We start from the raw sequence: 27,174 nt of genomic DNA, 5'->3' as shown, positions 1-27,174 counted from the left end.
TTATCAGGAAAAATTGTCCTGTGCCCTCTTTGTCAAGCTGCATACTCAAATGAGGATTTGAGGTTGATGTGTCATTAACAAACTGCAACCCAGACCATGATTCAGCCAGGGGTCTCTAACCTGCAGGTGGAATTTGCACTTTTTATATAGTTTTTAAAAAAATTATTTCCTGCTCATTCACAGCATAGCATTTTGGTACTTCAGGTGAATGCTTGTCAGGTAGCTGCTATTTCTCCCTCAAAATCAAGAGGTCTTGCTCACTCACGCACCTAAATGCTGTTGGTTTTTAGCTGAATTGTTCATTCTCTTTGTCACACGTGTAGCTTATCGAGAAATAGGTCTGAGCGGTTAGAAAATGACTGAAGCTCAGCTGAGCTCAACTCTGTTAAGGTGTGAGGGGCTGTGCAGACCCCTGCAGCTGCTGAACTAATGTGGGTTGCAGATGCATCTATAGTTTACTGGTGCTGTTTAGTATCCAAGACTAAGTTTAGCAATGTTCAGGGAGTCCTTTGCTCTGCAGTTTTTATGCTTCCCACGCTCTGCACCCTCCACAAGCCAGAGCTGGAGGGGCAGCTAGTGGCCTGTGTGTCCGCTCAGGGCCCTTTCCCCTATGAAATTTGGCATTTTGTTGAGCTATAAAGTTACCTTCTTCCTCTAACCTGTGTTTCATTTAGCACGCAGCTGTTTCTGTGATATTTTGGGTCTGCTTTTGCTGCGTTGCTAATACATCCTTCTGAAAATAGCGCGAGGTTCGCCCTGATAATTCATGATTTCCATCCCCAGGCTCAAGCACTACGGGGGTGCGGGGAAGAAAGCTGTGTAGGCAAGACCAAAGGCAGCTGTATACTGTGAAATAATAAGTATCAGGCAAAATACAGTATCACAGCTAATAGATGTATTTTAAAAGTGGAAACATCTATGTTTAATTGCATTTAAAGTACGTAGTGAGAAACCACAGTTATACATTGTTATAACAAACCTTTACATCTGAAGTCAGAATAATACAAAAAAAGTGCTGATTATATATGGTCAAAATAATTGAGGCAAAATTTCGACAACATCTTCTAAAATATTAGCATGTGCCCCCTGCCAGCAACACTCTAAAGGTCAGGCTGAATAATCTCAGTGACAATCACTGGTTTTTCTTAGCTTACACAAAAACAACAACCGAAAAAACTGTTTTGTTTTTTGTTTGCTTTTTTTTTTTTGCATAGCTTTCAATATTGCTGCACTCTCACCTCTGCATATTGCAAGCCCATCTCAGTTCTGAGATAATTTCTTTAAAATTCTGAATATTTTTAATCCAGTTCTCCTCAAATACATAATATATATTTTCTACCAATTATAAATACATCATTTTAATTAATCTGATTTCAATAACATGCATTTGTATAATTACTGTACAATCAAAATAGACATTGACTTTACACAGTGTGTATGCTTTTATTTCAGCGATATTGTTCAGACACACTGCTCAACAAATCAAGCAACTAGGGAAATAAAAACAAAAAAAAGGAGGGGGGGGAATAACCTCTGGGAGGAAACAGAATCTCACAGTGTTTACAGACAAAAAAACGAAAGGAAAAATACTGATCGGAAAAAGGGTTTATTAATACATAGAAAATCCCCACAATAGTTGAAACACACTTTAGGAACTAGTAAACACGTTAAATAGAGTTGTGCCAATTACGCAGTGCCCAAGCATCTGCTTGCTCTTAATTAGATGGGGAGGTGAATGACCACTGTTTATTTTCATTTTCCTCATTAATTATGAAAAACTGCATTTAATTCATCTTGCATGGTGAGAGACTGGCTGCGCAGATGTAAGTCGTAAGGGAAGTGGCTCTCTGTAGGCAACCTGAACATAGAGCTCTGCCCAAGGGGACCCCTGGGTGGCACTGCACAGTAATGCATGCCGTAATTGTAATTTTTGCCATAGTCCAAGCTTTCTTCTTGCTTCAGGGAAAATATCCCATTATAGTTAATTGGGGGAGGACTTAAGGGACCTTCAAACTGTGGGCTGGCACACTCGGGGGAAGTGCTTTCATAGAAGGACTCGTAAGCGCTGCAGTAATTGTAGGGTTTCATGGACTTGGAGTTGTCGAGAGTCCCGTGCCCCGGGGGGGTGCCGAGCTCGGGGCTGTGGTAGGGGGGGTAGAAGGTGGAGTAGGGCGAGCGGGTGTGATGAGCGCCTTCACCCGCCTGGCCCATCAGGAAACTTCTGGCATTCAGCTGCAGGCATCCCGCCACCAAGTTTGTAGTTGGCTGGGACAGACCCTTGCACAAGTTTTGGACGAAGGTGAGCAGGTCAGGTCTCTTGCCAATTCGCAGGATTTCAGAAAGAGCCCAAATGTAGTTCTTGGCTAGTCTTAAAGTTTCTATTTTGGACAGTTTTTGTGTTTTAGAATAACAAGGGACCACTTTCCTTAAATTGTCCAGGGCGTCGTTAAGGCCGTGCATCCGGTTCCTCTCTCTAGCGTTGGCTTCTTGTCGTCTGAATTTGATCCTTTCCATCCTTATCTTGCTCGTCTTTTTTTTCCGAAGGCCCCTTCGCCTAGGCAAGCCGTTCTCATCCTCCTCTTCTCTCTCTTCCTCCTCCTCCTCTTTTTCTGTGTCTTCTCCAGGAGATCTTTTAATATTCTTTCCTCGGAGCACGATCTGCTTCGAAAAGCTTTCTGGGTTCTTCATTTGCTTTTGGTCATCGCTTTCTCTGGAAAACTTTCTGCACATCTGGGGTTCTGGCATTACAACAGACTCATCAAACGGTAGTGTTAACATGGTTCTATAATCTTAAGTTACCTGAAAGAATGCCAGCACAATACTTAAATATTTCCATTTTTAAAGTTTGCCGACTTACACACACATCCTCATGCACCTTTCATGCGTCTGTGTGCACGCTCTGTGTATATGAGTGTGTGTATATATATAAATGCACAATCTATATTTTTTTGCATAAAATGCCAGTTGCAAATGCTTGCTTTTTAAAAAATAAAAGCTGTCCAGAATTTTAAAATCACTCTAAACATTCAGGATCTTGCAACTAAAAAGCCACGTTTCTCTCAGATAAATATACAGTAAATCTAAAATATACAATTAGATCCCTGTTCATTTATCTTATTTTTAAACAAGCCCTTCAAAACCTCACCACCATGGAATTCAAAGAAATGCAAAACATGATAAAGTAATACAGAAATTTCATTAATCCAAATTCCCCTGGGTGAAAAAATGAGGGGAGCGAGAGCAGTCTTAAAATTGAGAAGTGCCATATCTCTATTAACTGATGGTTAAATATTTTAAAATCACTTTTTGACATTTGACTATTTCAAAGTTTTTTTTTTTTTCCCCTCCATGTTTCTTCCCTTATGAATCAAGATATTAAACTCTAGTAAGTTAAAGTGGGTGAGAAAAAAAAAAAAAAATGGAACATTCCCCCCCCCCAATCACTCAGCTAGTAACATAATTAAAAACGAAGAATTATTTTTCTAATGATTTGTATGAAAATCACATATTACTTATTTCATATTAAGACAAAAATCAGAATGCACTAACCCTAAACTTATTCAGATTAGAGTTAGGAAATAAAATCCCCCTACCTTTTTTTCCTTTTTCCCAGCAAAAATTCTAATTGATATTATCTATTTAGTTAGAATCAACTTATTTGCTTTTTCTCTTTTTCTTTCCTCCTTTTTTTTTTCTCCCCATCAATTGTGGTGGGGGGGGAGGTGAAAAATTCCCTGCACGCTATAGCAGTGTTTATGTTCTGCGAGGCTCAGACGTCTCCCTCCAGCTCGTAGCTGACAGGAGCGGTCTGTAGATTCTGACTGCAATCCTGCACATGTGCTCAGAATCCAGCCTGGAATGGGAAAATAATTTCCTTTTCCCAATTATTTAGCTTTTGTTTGCAGTTTGGGAGCGGCAAAAGCTTGGACCCCCCGGTCCTCAAAGAGACAAACAAAACGAATGCAGGGACTTTCTTTAATAGAACAAAACTAAACAAAAACCCCAGTCAAAGACTAACTCTACCAGTATTGTCTACACACTTGCAATATTACATAACACCAGTGAAAGTATGCAATTGCATCAGAAGAATAAAATGTTAGGAGGAGTTATTAGACAGTAAATAGCATACATAAAATACAAGACAATGATACTGTATCTTTAAACACTTGCATGCACACCCAGCACCAACTGAAATATATCTTTATTTGTATTACCTTAGCTTTTTATTTCATTCAACAATCAGTTTTCATTTTTTGCCTTCCAAATCTTTTCAGTCTGAATGTCGCATCGTCTCCTGGAGTCTAGATCTGTGTATATCTGCACTATCTCATTGATCTCTAAAAAGTGACATTGATGCCAACTGCCAGAGCTGGTACCCATGCCATCTGCTAGTGACGTCACGGGGCAGAGAAAACCACGTGAGCCTTTCTCCTGGGACCTTCATTCTGCACTGATCATCTGGCATCCCTCTAAGTGGGTACCAGCATTCATGTATCAACACAGAAGGTTAGACTGATAGAAAAAAAAAAAAAAAAAGGAAGGAAAAAAATCTGCACCAGCATTTCACATACAGTAGGTGCATTTCCACTGGTGCTGCTTCTTTTTAGCAGTCTAGCTGCACGGATAGACGTGCCAACATTTGGTGCTATCCCTGCCTACAGGTACGGCTGCCCTGTGGTTGTTAATATGGTATTGTTTATATGGAAAGTGCTGTCTTGTATTGATCTGAGTCCCTCCGGTGCACCTGGTACCCAGGGAAAAAAAAAAAGGCAAGGAAGGGAAGGCAGGAATGGGGAAGTAACGCCGGTGCTGTAACACATAGCACGGTCACAAAAACTAGTTTTTGTGTGACGTTGTTGTGAGAGATTTTTGGGGTGTGGGGTTTTCCGAGTGCAGTGTGTTGCCCCAGAGCACAGGTTAACAGGAGCAAACCTCCTGCCGGCTCTAAGAAATCCTCCCCTCGTGTCCCTTGGTGAGTTTTGACATTCCCGAAAGAAAAGAGGCATTTGTGGGAAACTGGACGTACAACATGAAGATTTAACACGATGCCTCTTTTCTTAAATGTGTGGCTTGCCGTGCAGCCCCAGAGAGGTGCGCTTGCTCATCCCCATCCTGCCCCCCTGCTGCGATGTGACCAGGGCCCACCTGCTCCCGGTGGGGTGACACGCTCGCAGGCGTAACTCAGGGTGCTCGGAGGGCTTCCCCCCCTGCCAAATTTTTTCCGCCTGCCTGGCCTTTTTGTGAACGCTTCTCCAAAATCTGTTTTAAAAACTGAGTTCTTTCCTTTGGAAACATGTTCTTCCTCCTCCTAAAATTCTTCCCCCTGCTCTTCCATTTGCCTCCCTGGCTGCTCCTTTCTTCGTGCCCTTGTTTCTCCCGTCAGCTGCCTCTCCTGTACTCCCTGCTCTTCCTCCTCCCTTAACCCTTTTGTCTCTTTCCACAGGCAAGAAACTGTTAAATGAAGCTGACAAAGCCTCTCGGCTCAGCCTTGCCATGGAGCTTATGGCAAACCCCCCCTTGGTCTTTTTGGGGTTTGTGAATTTTTTTTTTTTTTTTTTTTTTTTTATTTGTTTAAGGAGTGGCGTGTCACATATAAGCGATATCAAGAGAGTTACAGGGGGAACGACGTGTCATCTTAGAAACATTTTTTTTTAAAGTTTGCTTTCATTATTATCATGTATCACTGCTTTTTAGTGACTAAGTAATCCCTATTTCAAAAAAGTGAGTGACTGAGTATGCTTTTAGTATTAAAATAAACCCTGGCAGAGCTGCTATTGTTATGGGTCTGTGTCAGCGTTTCCATTATAAATCCTGTTTTTGAAGGGTTTATAACTCATCTGCTTTAATTCACGTTGGGCCCAAGCTTGGCATTAATGTTCTCAGCCCTGATCCAATTATTTTGTTTTCACAAAGTTTCATTTAAATCTGTTTGGGCATTTTTTGATTAGAGAGGGGAACAAAAAATAAGGCAGCAGCAGAGCAACGTGTGTGTGTGGGGAAAGCGTGTTATGTACATCTATGCGTATGAGCTCAATGATTTTAGAGCCTTTCATTAAAAAATAAAAAGCCCTCACCCCAAACTTTGTATTTTTTTTTACAGAAGTGAGACATATCGGGCCATTCATTCTTTACGGAGCTCAGGCCTCTTTTTTTAAAATTTTTATTTCTTAAGGCAAATGTATTTGAAGTGACAAAGACGTTAAAACTTAAGTGGCAACCGTTCAAAAGGAGCAAGAGCTGTACTATTCATAACATTTGTTTCATTTTATCCCAAATATTACAATCTGTGTAACAGAGGAGAGGGTAGAATCCCATTATTCTCAATAGGAATTTATGTATTAAGATTTATATTGTGGAAGGTCCTAAGGGTTGTCAACCTTTTCAAGGATTTTGCATATTCAGAGTATTATACAATGCACGATAATCTAAATATGCAAAGTCCTGAGGAACCAAACCCTGTTTCAATGCATACTAAAAATACTATGAGAAATTGAAGGAAAGGTTGACATTGTAGTGACTCTGTGTTAAGGGAAGGACCATCAAAATTTCCAGTTATATCACCCAGCCTCCAAAATACATTTTTATAAAAATATTTTCTCTGTCTTTTTTTATTGCTGAAATAGGTGGGGGTTTTTTAAAATACTCAAATGTTATTGTAAAATGCATTTTTGAATGGCTTTTATACTGCTACTAAAAACAAAATAAATGAATTAGTTTGTGTTGAAGGATTCCCTCTGTAGTAGTAACATTACATTTTTGCAGATTCTTAATCCATCATTTGACCTTTTTAATATTTTCAAATAAATAGTGGAGAAACAAAATAGCTGAGATATCAAGGTTTAAAAAGCCTCTACTGTGCATGCATAATAACTTTTCATAAGGATTTTACTACGCATTTTGTATTATGGATCCATGATATGCAAATGTGTACTGCTGTTAATATGCATTCACAGCATACCCCATAACTGCTGCTTTGCTGTCTACTGTGAATGCATGTTAAGAATAATACACAAAACACAGTTAAATGCACTCTATAGAACGGCTGCACAGCACCAAATATGTTACTGAACACATACCACAAATTTTTTTTTCCTGTGCCCAGGCTGTATAGTTTTGAATTATAAGTGACTCTATTTCAAATGCGATATTATTATAACACATTTAACACATTAATAGATTCACTGAAATAATATTGAGTTCAAAGAATTGCAGAACCTCCACGCTGCATCAGGGGGACTGACCCAAACTGCACTGCAATCAATGGGAGTCCTTCCAGTAACTTCAATACGCTATCATCGGATCCCCAGGGAACGTCTCTACTCTTTTCTTTTTTTTCTCTTTTTTTTTTTTTTCTTTAATTCTTTCATCGTCCTCTCCCAACTGGCCCATATCTCCCAGTTTCGCTGAAACAGGAGAACCGCATCAGAATTAAGGAACTCTAATGATGTTTGCTCAGGACCAGTTTGGTGTGCAGTAGTCTGGGTCATTCACTGGTAGCAATGAGACCTCGTGGGCAGCGGGGGACTGTTCAGAAGGGGGAGTTAGCTAACTCTTTTTCTTTTCTTCATTTCCTCATCTTTCTAATGTAGGCACTAAACATCACAGCAACTCTGCTCCTCACGCGTGTAAAGTCATGGTGACAATCCTGCAATGCCAAACTCCCTCTTCCTCACTCACGACCTGGCATGAGTTTGCCACAGCACCCACATGCACAGCCCCAATACCTGGGGAGGACCAGAAATACCCCCTCCAAACCCGCTCACCTCTGGGCAGGCTCCAGCGTTTGGTGTCTATGCCAGAACCCAACGGTATGCCTGCAGTGGGGTTGGACTCTCAGCTTCCCTTGGCAAGTACCTTTGCTGCCTTGGGAGCGAGACTGGGGGAAAATATATGTCTAGTGCATTCTAAATTGCAAAGCCAGACCACGAGGGGCAAATACGTGGGTAACAGTATGAAAAACAGTGGCTCCTGGCCCCAGTCTGCTGCTGAGTTCAGAGCTCAGGAGGAGGTGGGAATACCTGTTTGGGTTTTTTTGCGGTTGGTTTCTTTTTTGTTGGGTTTTTTTGTGTGTGTGTTTTGTGGGTTTTTTGTTTTGTTTTTTTTTTTTTACAAAAGTAAGGCAAAAGAGGATGGTGTCTCGGGCAGGAACTCTGGTCTGACAGCCTCAGTGAGTTTCAGACTGGTCAGAACTGGGACCTTCTGGTGAACGCAGGGCTGTGTCCCTACAGAAGGAGCTGCCGGGGGAGGAACCAGACCAATGTGCCATATGCATGTTGTGTGCCAGCTGCCTATCCTGTGTGCAGCTAGCATGCTATGGAACTGAAGTGATGTGCATCCCTGTCCAGGGGCGACCCAGCCCTTTTCTGCCTGTCTGCGTCCCCACTACGCTGCCATAGACTATGGACTGCTTTGTGAGGGGAACCTGCCGTTCCCATCACGTTGGCTAAGCCCTCTCCCACTAGTGGTAAGGTGATGTTCAGGGATATACGTCCTGCTCCCAGGAGAGATTAAAGAAGACACTAATAAGGACCCCTGGCTTCAGAGAAATAACCTACATTAGCTGAAGAGGATTTGGTTCAGTCTGCAAATGTGATTTTAACCCATCTGCTAATGCTGCAAAATATTATAAATGTGCGTTGCACTATCTAAGCCCCCTGTAATGAGGATGTACTACTTGCTCTAATCAGACATCCTTAGTTTTACGTTTTGAATAGGCTGTTAGGGACAAATATGAAAGAGCTGCAGAGGGGTTAGTTACTCTGTTTTAATGGGAGTCGCTTGAGCAAAACATGAATTTAGAATCTGAAAATGGTCTCTAATACTCATTGCTTATGGTTAACCAAAAATGAGTTTGTGACCAGAAATTGCTCTAAGATTTCTGAAACACATGACTAGAATGGGTCTGATTTAGATATGACATACATTTGGCATAATCCTATTAATTTTGAGGTACTCCTGGCTTACACTAATGTAAATGAGCTGAGAGAGGGTGGGACCAAATAATCTTAAGATGGAAAATACATTTTTTAAAAAATTAAGAAAATGCATTCCACCTAGAAAAGTAATGGCACAGTATAGCCTGAAAGTTTTATTACCAGATTAAGAGGTGATATGTACCTTGCAGCAATATGAGATTTAAAATTCCCCATCTCTCCCTGGGGAAAAATGCTCTGGTCAGACCAGTCACATAGCTGTGTCATTTCTTGAAACTGCAGAGGGTTAAGATCATTCCTATTTCTTTGTGGTGTGAAGCAACCCTATGGTACATCTGAGAAACCATTTTTTTTTTTTTCATTCAATACTTGGTGACTGGGGTTGTCACACTCTCTGCTACGCTACCTTGAGGATGCTTTGAGATCAGTAAGTTCAGCAGCCTTTAAAGGCTGCAGCAGGGACACTTGGCTGTAGCACACACCCTGATGCTGCTGATCAGCATCTACTCTTTAACGGCAATCTCTGTCAAACAGCTAGTTAGCGATGCTGCTTTTTTCCTCCCTTTCTTCTGCTGGTGCCTACAGTGATTCACAGGCATGCTTCCTCCATGTTTCCATTTTGAGAATGTCTCTGTCCCCATCAAAGTGTGTTTTTTGGGATGGACCTTGCAGCCAGTCCCTTCTAGAAGAGGTAGTGTGGGTGTGCGTGACCCCAGAAGAGACCTGCGCTTCTTCTCCTTCCCCAAGCAGACCCAATGGCTATGATGCATGCTTTTTCTTCCATAAACCGGGGGCACTCTTTCCTTGCAAAATCTCTGAGGCTGATGGGCTGCTTTCCTCTCTGCGCTGCAAATCTCCCCCAGCAAGAGGCGCCTGATGGGATATTCTCCTTAGATCACCTGTGTGGGTGTTCCTGATACTTTTTCTCCCTTCCTGCAGCCTTCTCCCTGTGAGAGGATTATCCGTTGTGCGGGAGCGACAACGCACTGAGCTCTATGTGGCGAGGCAGCACTGGAGCAAAGACGCTCTGGGAAGTGGTGGGAGCTCTGAGCACATGGTGACGGTGCCAACTCAGTTAGAAGAGCAGAACAGCCTTACAGAAAGCACATGCCGAGCTGAGCAGTTTGCTTAGGACTATGCAGCATGCTCTAAATTAAATGTGAGATGCAAGGAAACACAGAAGTTGAATTAACACTGACTTGACGGAAGTGCAAAACAAAACCTAAGAGTAACATCAACTTCTGGTGGACAGTTCCCTCCCAGGAAATTATAGGATGTTTTGTAAGGGGAACTTTGTAAAAGATCCTTGCAAAGTTTATGAGAAACGCTGACATTTCCATTATTTGCAGCAGACCTTTGAAACTCAGCAGGGAGAAAGCCCTCAGGCTGGAGAAATGACTTTTCTTTACCCCCATGAAATTTTATCCAGGTTCAGGTGAGCTGTGAGCTCCTAAGAATCATCATTTCCTTTCTCTTGTGTGCACACCTCAGGCAAATTTTAACAGCATACTGAAATAACATCAGAACATCTTAGGAAAAAAAAAAAAAAGACCTTAGAAATAACAATTCCTTTAAACCTATTTTGAAAGCACATTATTAGAGTGGAGAGGTTGAGTAGCTGACAGTAGGAAATGCCAGAGCTACAGTTGCCTATGAAACCTTTATTCTCTCTCTTTATATACAAATATGCAGGTAGTTTCTTAACAGTACAGCTCAGCTGAAGTGCTTGTTTTTATGAAACAATATTAAGTGTGGGGCAGGATGACTCAGGCTTACTGTAATGGGAATATCTGCTCCTTTTGGTTTGCCTTTTATTATCTGAATTTATAACCCTCCTTGGACAGGGCTCTTCCTGAGATACTGGTCTGATGAAGATAAGTAAATTTTCCATGCAAAAAGCAGAAAAGCTGTGCAATCAAGCATCCCAAGCTGTTAATGAACTATGGCCTCCCTCACATTTCCCAAACCTGCGTTACACTTTTGACTCCTCCTAGCATCTGCAATTGCCAACCAGCTTCTGCAACATGTGATAATGCATGTACTTAAAAACCTTACTGGAGCGCTTTCCTTATCGAAAATAAAGATAACTTTGGGTTAAAAAAAAAAACAAACAAACCAAACAAACCTAAACCAGTATCAGAATTAAATGTTTATCTTTGTAACACTCCTATGAAGCAGGGAAATGCTACTTTCCAGAAGGAAAAGGGAGGCACAAGGATCTTACGGCACATATGCTGAACTTGTTCCACTGATTTAAAATGCCCCATGCAAACGTTAGGAGTAATCAAGAACCCGATGTCTATTTGATAAACAATCCAGAAATTATTTTTCAAAAGTAGATTAGATGAAATGTCAAGTCACTGGATCCTTTAGCCTTCCTGTTTTTTCCTGTTACAGAAAACTATACGTATCTTCACTGGTTTAAAGGCAGTGGAAGATAGCCAGTAATAAACTTCAGAGGATCTTGACCATCACATTTTACCTCAAGACACACAAACTTTGTCACAGCTGAGAGTGGAAGCCGGGTCATTTGGGGTGTTTTACCCACAGGATCAATTTTCCCCTGATAGTACTGGAGATTCACTGGCAGAATTTGACCGCAAATAGAACAGGATTTTATAAACCTGTTTTCTGGATTCAATCCCCAGGCTTCTGAGAAAGTGAAAGGCACAGCCAATTTCAGCTCAGCTGTAAAATGGTGCTGAATTCAGATTGGGCTGTAATGATCTTTTTCCAAAAACATTTTGGAAAATTGATGTTTAAAGAACATTTTTTCAGTGATGAATGAACAATTCTATTACTTCTAGCTGCAGAACTACTTTTAGAGTAACTGATGTTTCTTATCTTTATAAAAACCCATTTTAATGTGTTTTTCACCAAATTTCTTGGGCAAGTGGACACACTGATGTTGTAAGCTGTAAATTTCTTAGATCCCCATTGCAAGCCTTATAATTTTCCTAGGACAGAGTAAAGAAAAAAGATTAAGGAAAGAGCGATGGTTCCTGTCTATTCAAGTACACAACTGAAAGAAGTAGAGCTCAAGAGAAGATTTTGCTTATACCTGCATAGATGGTTTTGGTAAGATCTGTGGACAACCTCTAGGAAGCAGCATTGTCTAATAACGCCAATAAAATTTGCCAGAATCAACATGAAGTTATGATCTGCCATAAAGAGAAGTGAGGTTATCACATATTTAAGTATGAGCTGAAGCAAACAGTAGTTTCAGTAATTTCCGTCTCTTTCCATCTCTTATGTCTGTGTAATCTCTAAGGAGTTGTGTAAGCCCTACAGCTTGCCAGCTTCCTCAGCCACCAGGCATCACAAAAATCAGTGCTTCATGCTACAGCCTTGAGCGCACAGTGTTGTTTTTGGAGGCAACCGCTCTGCAAAGTGGTCTCGCCTTACAGGGTGTGCAAAGGAAATCGAGTGGTATCTTTTGGCAGCCTGGAGTTTTCTTTTCAGTCCTTGGGATGGCTGAGGACTGGTTTGAATCCCCGAACAGTTTAAAGCAACCATAGCCAGAATGCACCTGGAAGTTTGGCAAAAAGCCCTTTTTTCTGGCTAAATTCCCTTTTCTAAGAAGGGAGCCCGAATCCTGCTTGCATTTCCCCTCTGTTGTGCTAGTTGCCATGTAAGCTGACTTTCTACCTGGCTTGCATGGCCTTACTGGGTGCCTGACCCTTTAAGCTCTTGAAGTAATGAGAAAAGGTCATAGAAGACATAGTTTGCAAAATGCTAAAACAGTCAGTGGTCAGCAAAAACAGTACTGAATATGCATATATTTTTGCAAGTTAGGAAACCTTTCTTTTCTTTTTTTTTTTGCTGTGGTATTGTTCACAGTGTCAGCCAGTATGTATCTGGCCTTATTTTGGTTTCTTCGTGATCATCTTTAATTCAATTGCTATTTTTGGAGAAATACTTATTGCAGTTTGATTCATTATTACTGCAGTGTGACCAGGAGAGAAAAATTATGCGCTTTACAAAGCATTCAAAGAGATGCATTCTGAAGAGTGCACTATAGTATGTTCAGGGCCTCATTCTTGTGTTCGGGAGTTTTATGCATGGCTTGGGTTGAAATTTGAAGTGCACTTTCTGCCTAGAGAGGCATGCTGGCTTCCGCATTCTGTATTTGGACCTGTAAAGCATCTCGCTATGTAAAGCCATCTAGGTAAAATTTATCTCAAAAGGATACTTTGCTATGAATTTTGAAGACAGCCACGTGGAGAACATTTGTTGTTACCAGCAGATGGTGACTGGAACAGCCGTCTCTCCCTGTACCTCTAAGCCCTCAAACGGTGTGAATACAGGCAGTGCAATAGTAATTTGGTGAAGTGATGGAGGAAATACACTTGGCGTTACAGCACGGGGCCAAATTCTGAGAGATTCAGAGCTTCTGCACTCTGCCTTGAAGCCTGGGTGTTGGAAGAGTAAAATCTGTGAGGTTCAGGTTGGTGGGGTTTGGAGTAAATATTGCTTTCCATGTTTCACATTCAGTCTGTTATTCATTCACCTCTTGCAACACCAACTAACATCAATGAATTTTTTGCAAAGACTGTGCAAATGCTCCCGTGGAAACAGAAATCTTTATTATGAATAAGATATTTGCAGTTTGACCTTGTAACATAAAGTGGCAGAAAATGGAATGTGTTTTCTTTCAGAAGATTGCGTATTCTTTTCAGCATAAAACTTTGTGTATTAAGTATATTATAATGAAGTTTCATTCTGACAATAAGACATTTAGGAAAAGTAAGGTCTTTAATTAATTTCAAAGGGATTCAAAAGGATACTTCTTTTCAAAAACACATATAGTACATAAAATCAAAACCAGAGCATTTTTTTTTTTCAAAATGAGACATTTCAATTGATATGAAACAAATATTTACTGAACATTTTGCATTGTGGAACACTTTTTTTTTTCTTTGCTTTTGTTTCATTTCTGAAGGAAAGCAAATTTAGAAATGCGAGCTTTTGCCAAACAAAGGAATGTCTCAGTTTGCCTACTGTACCAAAATCCCTATGGCACCTGAGCTAAATCAGTGTTTCCAAAAGGCAATCCTCTTTCAGCCATGTGTTCTGGATTTGCAGTTTTCATTTTATTAATCCATTTCTCTATCATGTACTATATCCTATAATTCAGATAACCTATTCTTGTTATTTAACTACCATATACAAATGTTTCTACATGCTCCCCAAATCTTTTTTTTTTTTTTCTTTAATCATCAGCAATTCTCTGAAGTAACAGTCCAGGGTCCCCTATACCCTCAATTCCATTTTGCCAAACACAACACAAAAAAGATCACCTTTGTTAAAAAGTTTAATGTTCTTAATTAGTAGAATTGTCAGAGTAATTAGAATACCAATTAGAATTGGCAGGGCTATCGTTAATTTAGAAGTGCTGTGGTCTAGTGTTAATCGCTATTAAACCTTATAGTTTGTGAAAGAGAGGGAGCAAGGAGATGAATACACACACATGCAACCTCCTTCCCCTCCCATTTTAAATGTTAAGGGTCCATAACCATAACAGTCCATGCTGTCAATGTGTACTTAGGGACTGTTTAATCCGTGGAGACGTTGATGCAAAGTTAATAACAGTTTACGCACAAAAGTAGCATTGCGGAATAAAAACTTGGAACTTTTTTTTGTGTGCTACTATTAAAATGGCAAAATCCTATCAGTGGCTGGAAAAGGTACTCAAAGCACCGAGGACTTCTTAACGGAAATGTGCAAGAGAAATCCACTTTACTTGCTTTTACTTTTGGTACTGTGAAAGTTACTTTGCACTTCTTACAGCACATGGCAAATAAAGATCTCACAGCCCTGTAGATACATACTGAAATTAAGCTTCAGCGCCTGCTGGTTCAGTGAGTTCAGTGTTCCATAGATGGAGGAGCTATCACTCAAGTTCCCATGGTGAGTCAGACGTACAGTGGGAAATAGACTGAGCGCTCCGTAACTTTCACTCTCTGGATCTAAGCCACGCGCACATTTGCCCTTCCCATCAACCTAATTCTAACTTTCAGGTGATGAGAAGATCATGGAGCAAAACAATTTTATTTTTCAACCTCAAATGAAAATAAAGAAACTTCTATTCAAACTACATACTTAAAACATCTGTTCCTGACTGAAACCATAAGGGACAAGTTCCCAGAGGTGGATGCTGTGAATATTGCTGTGAATTCCATGTACACCGCTAGCATGCGCACAGAGACCAGTTTATATCTGCAAGCGATTAGGAAAAAAGGGTGCTCAGGCGGCTAGAGAAGCATGGGACAGCCTGATGTGTCCAAGTCCCAAGTACAAACGTAACGTTTCCTAGGTACAAATATATTTTCCACTTTGATGTTTTCTCCAGCCGGGCTGATTGTTTTCTGAAATCTCTTACCGGTGATAGATTGAGGCAAGAGTGATGGTTCTGATTATTATTTATCTGGGGCAATGGTGGTGTGAGCTAGAAGAGGATAGACTGAGGGCAGAGCAGGAAAAAGAAAGGTCAGTGACACTGTTGTCTATGGAGCACGCGGATGTCCTCTCGGTAATGCACATAGCGTAAACATTTTTCTGTTCCTCTCCAGCCTGATCTAGCTCAAGTATTTCTCTATTTACAGCACAGCTAGTTCATAGTCTGATAAAATCCATCCAGACCCAACTGTGCTGCCTCTTCTATTCCAGAGAAACCAAATAATTCATTTTCAAGGAAGTCAGATGTTTAAACTGCGTCTTCTAAGTGTATGGTCAAGAAACCTTTGCCTTGATCAAATGGCATCTTGTACACTAATGCTTTATTTAACTTCTGTTTATGTAAAGCTGTAGTCAAATATGACACATGTGTGTCTTTGCTTTTACAGAAAAGAAGGTGTGAATTTACATGCTTTATATAGCAAAAGGGATTTAAGAATCAGTTACAAACCTAACCTTCATAGTTCCTATCATGTTACTGCTCAAAGCTAAGATTTGATCTTGGATAAGTAAAACACTGAAAAAGGAAAATAATTAAGATACAGTAAAAGAAATTAACTGATGAAAAAATGATTTAACTGAAAGCCAGCATTTTAATTCAGTTTTTCACTAAGTAAGCTAGGTAGTGAATGTTAAAGAACTACATACAAAACCATTCTGCTCTCTGCTCTTTATATTAGAGGGTAATTAAAATGAGAAATTAAAAGAGGAACTAAAAATTAGTAATTAGTTAACAACAACAAAATCTTTTCTTCCAAAGCAAACCTTTTTAAACGTGTAAGAATCCTCCCAAAATCCTAGTTGATTTAGGTTCTTTTTTAGGGATTTTTAATGACCGTGGATCTTTTTTTCTTTATTTAAGTACTAGTACACTCATTTCAAGGCTTTGGTTTTGAGCTGCCTAAACACTATAGGCAGTGTGGTCAAGCCAACTTGAGACTACTAGGACATTTAAAATCCCATCAAAAGTTTATTCCAAATCCGTCAGTCCCATTTTCAGTGAGTTTTTCCGATTAGGAAACGAAAAGAGATTCCTGTCATCTTAGGCTGCTGCAACCTTTGCTCTCAGCCACACACTTCATGTCACAGCTTCAGGTCTTTGTCACTTAATATTACAGAGCCTGAAACTTTATTATTTCTGTTTTGTCCGGGCAGACACGTGCAACCACAGTGACGCTAAGGATGACAGTGAGGGTAGGGGCTTTTCACTGAGCTCAGCTCCAGGTGGACTTCACTCAGCACCAGCATCATGTTAGACGGGCAATGAATAATAACCCTGCACGTACACGTGAAGCTGTGCAAGGACTCACATACCCCCAGCTTACTGCCCAGTAGCTGCCTGAGTGAAAGCCACCTGTCTAAGCTTGCTTTTAGAGAATGGGAAGAGGCAGCACCATCTTCTCCTGGGGTATCTAAACTAAATGCAATGAATCACCTTCCACTACTTTCCACTAATTCTGTGCGTGTGTTAGACAACCTGCTTAGGACAGACAATTTTTTTGGTGCCTGATGTTAGATAAACCAAATTCCATGCTAAGTCTTTGCAGGGTCAGGACTAGAGCTGGTTGGAAATCCTTTGCCAGAACAATTTCCTCATGATAAAGCTGTTCTCACAAATCAAAAATTTCTTGGGTGTGTTTCGTTGTTAGTGAAGTCTGTTGACTATCTGCTGAGAAAGCCAAAACCAGTCCTTTGTGAGGTCAATAAATCCCAACAAGAATAATCGGTTCATTGGGCTGCCCCAAAATGTGTATTTCTCTAGTCAGTTAAATGCCAATGTGTCCTGTCCTAGAAGACGCATTGGGTCATGGGAGCTGTGGTGTGGGCCCCAATTCTTCTTTATGGCTTTTGTTCTGTGGCCGTAATGCGTTTTCCACGGCGCAGTGCAATCCTGCCTCTGAACGACCATCCATCTGTACCACGATGTGTCATCGGAGAAATAGGCGTTTCTCTGTTTTAAGTGTCTGGCAATGAGTTGTTGTTTCCTACTTTGTATGTCAAAGCTGCAAAGGTTCAGCTTCTGAAATTTAAATGTAGTTTTTCATTTGAAAATATTGTTAGGGAGTATATCAACCAATATTACAACATTTCATCATGGCTGGGATTGAAAACAAACACGGAAATTTGGGGATAACTCACTGGAAGAATACTCTGATTTTGGTTTAGCTTTAACTTTCTCAAGGTGCCTTGCAACCACAACTCCATTTTAACCTGTCACATAGCAGGCTCAACGTTTCTGCCTCAGTGTAGTATGGTGAAGTATCCCCCAACAAAGGTGAGCAAAGGACTTCTAAATACAATAAAAGAAAGTAAGCCAGACCTTTTTATCTTTGGTAGGGATGTGGTGGTTCAGTTCCAGTTTTCTGACCTGCACCAGTGGAAGTCCCCAGCCCTGAAGCACTGACCTGCTTCACGCCTTCATTTGCATCAGAGGTGCTTGTTGCTGCTGCCTTCCTGGGCAGCTGCAACCGCAGCGTCCGAGCCCTGGGCTCCCGCTGTTGCTATATATCGTTATATCCCCCCTGCCCGGCCTCAAGTCTTGTTCCCCATGTAGCTGCCCTCTCTGAGCTATGGTGGTGGTGCTGCATCAATGTGGGAGCAGAGAGGGAGGCATCGCTCTGCTCCTCTAAGAGATGAACAACAGTCTCGGTTTGCTTCTCCAGATATCTTACCACTTGGGTGAGAAGGCAACCTTGTGCTTGGAGTGCCTGGAGGCAAAAAGCTGCAGTTGTGGAGCTTTGGTATAGACAAATGATTTTCCCATTTTACTGCTATTTCCCCAATCATTATTTTTATTTTTTGCTTAGGTGGTTTGCAGTTACCATACTTATTCATTCTATTGTTTGCCTTTAGGGCTTCTCTGTGCCTTTTCTCCACCATTAGTCTGTTCTCCTTTTTTTCCCCCAGTGATTTTATATGTAATCTTCATTTTAATCTAGCCTGATAGTTGTCCTCTTGTCCATTGTAGATGCAATTGTTTTTAAAGAGATGAACAATATTAATTAATTAGTTTGGTGCAAAAGAGCTTGTGTATTATGCCACCTCTTTTGCTCAAGTGATCAAGTTTTCCTTATCTTTTTTTCATCCCCTTTTTATTCTAGCCTTATAAAGAGTTAGGAAAGAGACTTACTCAACTGCCAAAAGCCATCCATTCCCGTAAGAGGAAGGACCATGTAGTGATATAGTCCACAGCTGAGAACACAGGAACTTTTCCTGTTTGTTTAGACCTAAGATCGGTCTCATCTCGTATTTATTTTCTGGCAGTAGCCATTGCTGAAGAGAGACCCCTAAAGTGTGTACATGAAGGTTAAAAAGAGATTACCCTTGTTAAGTCTCAGCCCGTTCTCTAACAGTTGCTGGATTCGGTGAGCCCTGAAGCATGACCCAAAAACGTTATTGTAATTAATTACGGTAACTCTGATATGCATATCAATTCCTTTTTGCAAACATACATTTCTGAAATCCACTTCTTGTGGCAGTGAGCTCTCTAGCCTAAGTACATATTGAGCGCAGTTCATTTAGGATGCTTTATTTTGTTTTTTCTTCTGTTTAAAACTCTTAATGTGTATGAGCAAATCAGTTGCATCTCAGATCTAGCAAAACAGCAATGTTTTAGCCGTCCTTTTGCCTTCTTTTCCATCACTGAGCCTTTTATTCCTCGATTTAGAACAAACAGGACCTTCTTCAGAACCCATCACAATCCCTGATGAATTTCTGGCAATGGTTGCGGTACTGCCATAAGGTTTCCTACTTCTGCGCCCTTCCTCCAGACATCACTGAGTCAGTGCACAACTGAGGACAAGGCTGCAAACTAGCTCGCTGTGGTACGTGCTCTGTTGCACTGGGGCCACCCATCCTTCCCTCAGCAAGGGAGGGGGGGTCTTTAACCCTTAAAAAAAAAAAAGATGCTGGCAAGTGGTGCCCTGGTGCTACGTGTGTGGAAAGCATTCACCTGGAAGCAGCAGAGTGACTCTAGGCGGGAGCAGGGCACAGGAAAGGGGCATCACTGCAGTTCTTGTTTGTGCCTTGCTTACGTTAAATTCTTTTTAAACAAGGCACTAATAAATAGTGAATAGTATATAGCAAAACACTAACAGAAGTCAATAGCAAGTATGCTGGTTTACTTGCCAACAAAAAACAAAAGTGAAAATGTTAACATGTGAACGCTGCTCTCTGTATGAAGAAGTGCCATATTCTAAGCATAAGTGCAAACTAAAACCCCATTTGTGTGAATAGCTAATTATAAGGGTGAAAACACTGTCAATCTTAACACTCATCTGGGTTTCATCTTGGATGCCAAATGGGCCTTGCTGTCCTATATGTTAAGAAAAGTCTTAATTTCACAGCCCTGACAGGAGCATAAATATCAGCCAGAAGTAATTGAAAGGGAATAAATATAGGCTGTCATGATGGAATTTTTATTAGCATCACTTTTTTCTGACTATATGTAAGTATCCTGAATCAAGACAATATTCTTCAGAAATAAGTATTGACACAACTTTCTTAGCTATTTTATGAACACAATAAAAAAAAAGGAAAAAAAGAAAACTTTGTTCACAGTGCCTGCCGTGAGGAAGCCTACTGCAGTTTGCAAAAGATGCATGTGCTGTTGAAGCTTTCTAATTGAAGCTAACCCATCAAAGGGTCTAGAGACTTTGTCAAATGTCTTAAGTTATATCTCATGTCCCAGTGCAATTACGATTTAAATGTAACTCTTTAAAGAACACTACAGACAACCAGAACAAAGTCCCATTACCGTCTTGTACCTATTCATTATTAAAGAGTTACCTGTGGAGTTTTGTCAAAATCTTTACGTATTAATCTCTGAAAACTTGTAAGGTTTAAAAAAAAAAAAAAAAGCTGTTCTTTAAATATCAGGCAAAACTCACGGCAGGTGGGGAGGACTGTACTCTATAACAAACAATCTGGATCCCATGTGACTCCAGGATCCTGCAAACCTAGAAAGATCACAAAGGTGGTTTGCTTTTAAATAAATATTTTAATTTGCATGATGTTAAATGGCATAGCCGTTAGTGCATATTAGTATTTCAAGCAAAGGTGGCAACTTTTTAAAATAAATGTTATTTTTGGCTGTTCCGTAAACTGCCTGGTCAATTTAAGTTGGTTTAGATTTTTTTTTGTTTCCTCTGTTTCCCAGAACCTAAGTCACAGGACTTCAGATTATCAGTTCAACAGTATTCTATTCCAGTGTTTGGGTAGGAAAGATAAATAAAAAAGAAAGAAGCTATCCTAGGGTTCCAAACTATGAGAAAAATATACAGCTCAAATTCTGGTTAAACCTAGCATGATAAAGGCTCTTGGAATTTAATTACCTGTAAACCTCATTTATTGTTTCAATTTAGACCAAATAATTCAAAGCATAAAGCAAAACATTTGCTAATGATTTTTCTTTTTTTTTTTTTTTATATCAGAAGGCTTTTTACATGTGAGATGCCTGAATCTCAGAGATACAGGAAGAGCATTGTTGACTTTTATAACATCTTTTTCTGGTTTTCAGCCTATCTCTATGAGGCGGATTAACCCACTTGATCACATTCAAACTCCCAAGAAAATGCTCTTTGAACATTTCACATTTATTGAAATGATGGTATATAACAGTGAAAAGTAAGCAAGTGGAGGATGAAGAAACCTTCTGAGAGCTGTGGGAGATGCTGCGTTTCTAGTTAGCCTTAACTTGTGTGAGGTAAGAGGATGCACTTTGCTTAATGCCTTTTTAAATCTCTTAGGAAAGCCTTTGGCTCCTGGGATGCCTGTGATGAGCTGTGCACCATAGCATTGCTGTGAGTTGGTGTAGCTCCATACGATGAGGGGACTCAGTGACTCTCTTTTCACAGCCAGGTGCTGTTGGGTTTGTTGTGCTATGTTTGTTATGATGTTTTTCTCCTGTCCTAAAAGGAGGAAGATGTAAAATAAGCTGAGCCACCTGACACACTGACATCCACATACTGATGGGATTTGGTACTGAGCCTCCACCAGCGCGCTGCCCTGTGCGCTATTGCTGGGGCACGAAGTCAGTGCGGGGAACTAACTGCACCTTCCAGGCGTCACTGTGGGGAAGGAAGACCACAGATCCCGTGAGGCTGGGCAGACCACCAGTGGGGCGGCAATGAGTGGCCCTCCCTATTCCCAGGGCACGCTGGGGAGGTGAAGGGTGTGAGGGAGCGGTGGCACTGGCTGGGAATCAAAAGTTCCCTGTTGAAATGAATCAGAGCCAAAGTAAAATTCAAGGCCAGGGAAGGGCTCTGCAAGCAATTTCTTCTTCAGCTACTCTTCATTTTTCCTGACCACCCATTCAAATGTGACCTAGTGAGGCTGCAGGACCAAAGCGTATATAGTCAAGATGGTTTTAGCAGCTCCAGCTTCCTGGGATTTGAGCGCAAGCTTTAGCAGTCCATTCAGGTAGAGCAAACCGAATGCTTTCCTCCAGATTATCTTTCATGTATGTATAAACAGCATTTGCTGCAAAATGTGTGAACTATGGAGCTCAGAGTCACAGCCTGCAGCACAGCAAACTGGCTTTTCCTGGAGCTCATAATGTGATAATTAAATTGCTAACAGGCACCTTAGTGATGGCATTTGCTGGAGATGTGAAAGCCTTCTTACAATCATACCTTTCTGTAGGGGACTCATCAGTAGAAGCAGAGCTATCGGGATAGGGGTTTTTTTTATATATTTTCTTCAATGAGTACATTAAATTTTTATGTGGAGTGAAATGGGACAGGACGTGTTTCCCTTCCACTGCACAATGATTTATTACCCCAAAAAGACCACAGAACTAATTAGCAGAGTAATTAATTAATATAAATTTGCATATTTGCATTTGCAATTAGTGCAGCCGACTGATTAGTCTGAAAATGGGAAGTTTGACTCATTAGATGTTAGTGTCTGCTGGACCGGAAAGCGGCTGCCAGATGAGGCGAAAAAGCATAGAATAAGCATGAGTGTGTGCGTGTGTGTGCACGTGCAAGCTCATCATGTCTTTTGTTAGAAGAACGGAGTGCAAATATGTGGTCTAAGATACTAAGACTGCTAATTTTTTTTTTTTTTTTTTTGCTTTTTAATCATCTCCTCAGCTGTTTTTCCCATTAACTTACTTCCTGCAATAAGCCACTGCAACCATGAAACCCGTCGATGTTTCTGAACAGTGAAATCTTTAAGGGAGGGTAGCTGCTGCAGATTTCCTGATTTAGGTGCCGAAGGGGAGCTGTAAGGAGCCTCCTTGCCGTGTGATAGATGGGACAGGGATATTTCCCCTCTTCCTAGTTACATTGTCTAACCAATTGCTAATGCGGAGAGGTCAAACTCAGCGGAGCCCATAAAAGCCCTGGATAAGTGACTGTAAGTGATTAGCTTTCCAGGTTGCTGTGCTTGTCGTCTTTCCCTCCTTGGACACCCTTGTGGGTGTGCCTCTTTGTATACATCTAAACAGGCCTTCTGCTCTGCATACCTGAACTTGGTATGCCTGGGGAGCCATTGTCCCAAGTTTTAGTGAGGTTTGAGAAAACATTGAAGAGAGACGTGTCTGTCCATCAGGTAATACATCCAGATGACATAATATCCGCAGGGTGATTACTAATGCTTCTCTCAGGGTGCCAGAGCAGCGCTGGCTTTCACGGGGGTCAGTGGAGGAAGTCTTGGTACCTCTCAGGACACTTTACGGCTGGGAGAAATCTCCAGTCCTCCCTGAGTGAGACTGATCGTCTCCTCTTCAAGATTAGTGTCATTGGGAATGGGAGATGAGCAGGGGCTGGCCCCAAAACAGTCCTCTGAAAGCTCACTGGGTCCTTGTCCAAAAGCTTTGATCAGATTTTAGCCATTGGTGCCATTTTGACACTCGTGTGGGTGTTGTGGAAGATTCAAACGGCCATTGCCCATCACTTGCCATCACCGTGCATTTACAGCCTGGTGAAGTTCAAGACTTGTAGCAGCTTCCTCTAGCTCCTCTGCTGTACCACAGCAAGTCACTTTGGTCCTTATTTTTTGGTTGGTTTTTTTGTTTGGGTTTTTTTTTTTTTTTTTGCTACTAAGCTTAAAAATTTAGCTGCAGCAGTTAGAGCTGTAGTATAGATGCAGTTATACTTTCAATAAAGTATATTTCTGTTCTGTTCAAGGAATGAGTTTAATGTACACTTTGCAGGTATAAACTCTGTCCCCTCTGGTATACCTTCATTAGTTTGTAAAATCTAAGTGCAAACTGGGCCTAAGTCAACAGGAATATCTTATAAACTTGGATCCATTAATTTTTGTGAGATTTGCAGGTGTTGATTAGCTCCCAAGATGCCCCTGGCATATTAGATGTGTGCAAGATAATTCAAAACGTAATCATATCTATGAAATAAGAAACCCTCTGTTTTTCCTTTATACACCTACACCCATGTGCAATAATTTGTTATTATAATGTATGTGTGGGTATTACAAGCAAAATTACTTTTTTGTCCCCCTACCAATCAGTAAATTTTATTTCTACATTTACCACAAAAAAATAATAAATTCCATCAGTATTTGAAAATAATTATAAGATGAGCAAATGTTATTTTCTATTAATATTATTTCTGAAATATTATTTGTTTCAATTATGAAATCCAGTACTAGCAAGAAAGAATTTGTGAATGAACACTTGATGAAGAAAGAACTAATATGGGTAAAGAATGTTACTTAAAAGAATCTTTTTACCACTACAGGTGAAGATACAGGTTGTACAGTCATTCTTTTAATAAGAATATTTTTCACAAATTCTGTCATACTCAATTGCATCATAAACAATTAGGAGAAAATATGAGCAAAAATAAAATTTGTCCTTCATGAATGTCGTCTCAGGTAAAAATCAAACAATTATCCGTAAGACCAAGTAACCAAACTTACTTTTGGCCAAAGTCATTATTATGCTTGAAACGTAACCAGATTTCCAAACACGTTCAGGACCTATAGAGGCAAATTCGTTCCCAGTGCTGTTTTCAGTGCCCCACTCCCATCGAGTTCTCTATCTGCATCCTTTGGTACTCTTTAAAAATCTAGCCCTGTAGGCAGGTGAGAATCATTTTGAACATGGATGCGCATATGTATATGAGGCAGCCCTGGCCTGGGAGCCACGGCACTATGTTATGTAGGTGTTACCCCTGATGTAGGACACGCTGCCTGTTAGCAAGGCTTATTACTGGGACTCAGCACCACACGCACACAACTATCCCCCTGGTGGGTTAGGATTGCTTGGTGCCCCATCAGCCTGAAGTGTGGGCAGATGCATAACTCGACATGTCTGCAAGCTCCCAAGTCACTGAGCTGTTCTTTGTTTTAATTTACAGACAGCTGTGAATTTGCTTTTGGATCTAGATTGAAGTATGATCTTCCCGTATTTGCAGCTTTGTGTCCTGACATTGTCTCCAATTCTGACCATCAAAACAAAGAAAATAATGTTCTGGTCATTTAGGGAGATCCTGTCCCCCCTCACCCCCCAAACACTGACTCAACAACTGAGAAGCTGTTCACCTTCTTCCTAAACTCCCCCGTGCAAAATAGCAAAACATTGTTTTCATGAGGTCCAAATGTTTCATTTCAGCTTTATTGAAGAGTTGCATTTTGATAAGGCTGTTTGATTCCAACCACAAAGTAAACCATTTTGCAGAAGCATGACGCATAAGCAAACAGAAAAGTACAGGGCGTATGGTGCCTGCAGTTGGAGAGCACCCCAAAGAGACTCGAGCAGCAGCAGTGACACAGCACTCTTCTTGGCTACGGTACAGTACAAAGAGAAGGATCACAATGCAGCTAGCGTCCTAGGTCTAATTAGCTGCACAGGGCCAAAGGAAAACCTGTGACATTCAAAACTGATAACTGGGGGAAAAGTAATCTGTATTCATGAGACAGAAGATGGGCAAAAGCCAGCTTCCATTTGGACTCTAACATTGCCTGCATCAGTAGGACTAGTCAAATATGGAGGTCTTCCACCCCAAGTGTTGGAGAAATACAGATTGACTATAGATGCAAAAGAAAAGGTCAAAATCTCTCTTTCTATGTGGTTGACATGCTGGCAAATCAGTCAGAAAACGGTTTCACTTAATAAAAAACTTGATATCTGTGCAATCCATTTCATAGTGGAGGCAAATAAAATAGGATTTTTCTAACAGCTAAGAATTTTTTTCCCGCGAACCTGGGCTATATCCTGGAAACTGCAAAAATAAGTCACCTCCCAGGGTCCTTGTACTGACAGCTCAGGTATTTCAGCAGCCACTTCCACAAGTGAGGTGCAAAGAGGTAAAGGAACCTCAGTGTCTGACACAAGAGTATGATTTAAAGTAGCCAAACCTCTAAAATGGGTACAACGAGGAAGAAAATGACAGACTGGATATGTACCGATCATGCAAAAAAAGCAACTCAATATTTCAGGGAGGCTGTAGGCTCCCTATGCTATAGGCTATTATTTATCATGACTCTGCAGCACATTCTGAATATAACCTGCCTGTCCTTGGAGAGGCAGGTGAGACTGGAAGAAGAGAGGAGCAGCCACAATATTTGATAGGAAACACCTGCTGGCCTGTTATCGGCACATGAGATTTCCTGGGAAAAGGGTGCATAACGCATGAATGTTGACAGGAGGTGAAAACATACATGACAACTTAGAGGTATGCGACCAAGACAAGAGGGAATACCACCACTCAGCCAAAATTCAGGAAGCATAAACTAAACCTGGATGACAGCAGAATGTAAATCACTGCATAGCAAATGAAGGACTTCAGGCACCATGAATGAAGTGAATGCCATAAACCAACCCCCTCTAAGAAACTGGAAGCCATGTGTTGGGTAACTACTTACTGATTAATACTGGGTACCAAGATCAGCAGAAGTCACAGGGTCTCCATAACAGCCAGGATGGGACAGCTATCTGGAACGTGAAGGATGCTGTTGCCTTGAGAAAGAAACAAAATACTTTATGAAAACAAGGGAAGTCCCACCACAAGAAAGTGCTTAACAAGCAGCAGTTGAAACAGCACTAGTGCAAGAAGAAGCTCCACAGTGAAAGGATTGAGAGCACAGACGTCAACACAGCAAAATAATGTTCAGATGGAAAAATCGGATTATTGCTGTTGTCCCTGGGTATCGGGAGCTTAATCAGCACATATATAGCTGTGCTGCTACCACTGAAAGAGATCACCGGCCCCCAGAGGACATTCCTGACAAACCTCTAGCATCTGCGTGGCCAAGACCTCATTGCAGCACTTTTAAGCTGTGAAGGTGCTCCTTGAAAGCACAGTGCAAGCCCAGAAAAAAAATTCCTTTAGGAGATTTTTCTTGACTGCAGTTGTTTCAGGCAGCGTGTTGCCAAAGGGGAGGAAGAATTAAAGGAGCAGCCGTGTGTGCTGCAGCAGCACTTACCAGGAAAGAAACAGAAAGTGCCGATGTAATCAGTCTTTTGAAAGAAGGGATCATGTCAAGAGGGTCTGTACAAGAATAAGTTCCTTTTGCTCCGGAGAGAAAATGCAGCGGATTGTGGAAACTGTAGCAAGTTGAGTCCAAATAAGCTGTGGCCAGAGCCACAAAAAATATTCCCAGCAGACACCTTCATATAGCACTATCCAAAATATGGTTTGTAGAAACATCCTCCCAGTTCAACGTTTGTGCACTGATAGCCCCATGCTAACACACAAAATATTGGGCTTGCTCCACGTGAAAGGGCTGTTGCTGCACGGAACCTTTGAGCGTGCGTGTTGGACCTAGAAAAGTGAGGCAGCAGCTGGTCTCGTCTGACACGGAGGAAAAACTATCTGAT

The 27,174-nt window shown here is 41.0% G+C and overlaps 1 protein-coding gene across 2 annotated transcripts; it reads right to left on the bottom strand.

Moving 5' to 3' along the window:
* Positions 1 to 876: 876 nt before the first annotated feature.
* NEUROD6 (neuronal differentiation 6) lies at positions 877 to 4,359 on the bottom strand. 2 transcript variants are annotated; one of them, XM_009273484.1, is made up of 3 exons: positions 4,215 to 4,359; positions 3,594 to 3,853; positions 877 to 2,799 (listed from the first exon to the last, which is right to left on the bottom strand). In XM_009273484.1, the coding sequence occupies exon 3, from the start codon at positions 2,776 to 2,778 to the stop codon at positions 1,765 to 1,767; it is 1,014 nt and encodes a 337-aa protein (XP_009271759.1). In that variant the 5' UTR covers positions 2,779 to 2,799; positions 3,594 to 3,853; positions 4,215 to 4,359; the 3' UTR covers positions 877 to 1,764. The 2 variants fall into 2 exon arrangements, with proteins under 2 accessions (XP_009271759.1, XP_009271760.1); XM_009273485.1 differs by lacking the exon at positions 3,594 to 3,853 and having other exon boundaries at positions 4,215 to 4,329.
* Positions 4,360 to 27,174: the final 22,815 nt, after the last annotated feature.

Source organism: Aptenodytes forsteri, unplaced genomic scaffold (genome assembly GCF_000699145.1).
Source record: "Aptenodytes forsteri isolate BGI_AS27 unplaced genomic scaffold, ASM69914v1 Scaffold270, whole genome shotgun sequence".
NCBI classification, from domain to species: Eukaryota; Metazoa; Chordata; class Aves; order Sphenisciformes; family Spheniscidae; genus Aptenodytes; species Aptenodytes forsteri.
This window is presented reverse-complemented; position numbering and strand designations above follow the sequence as displayed.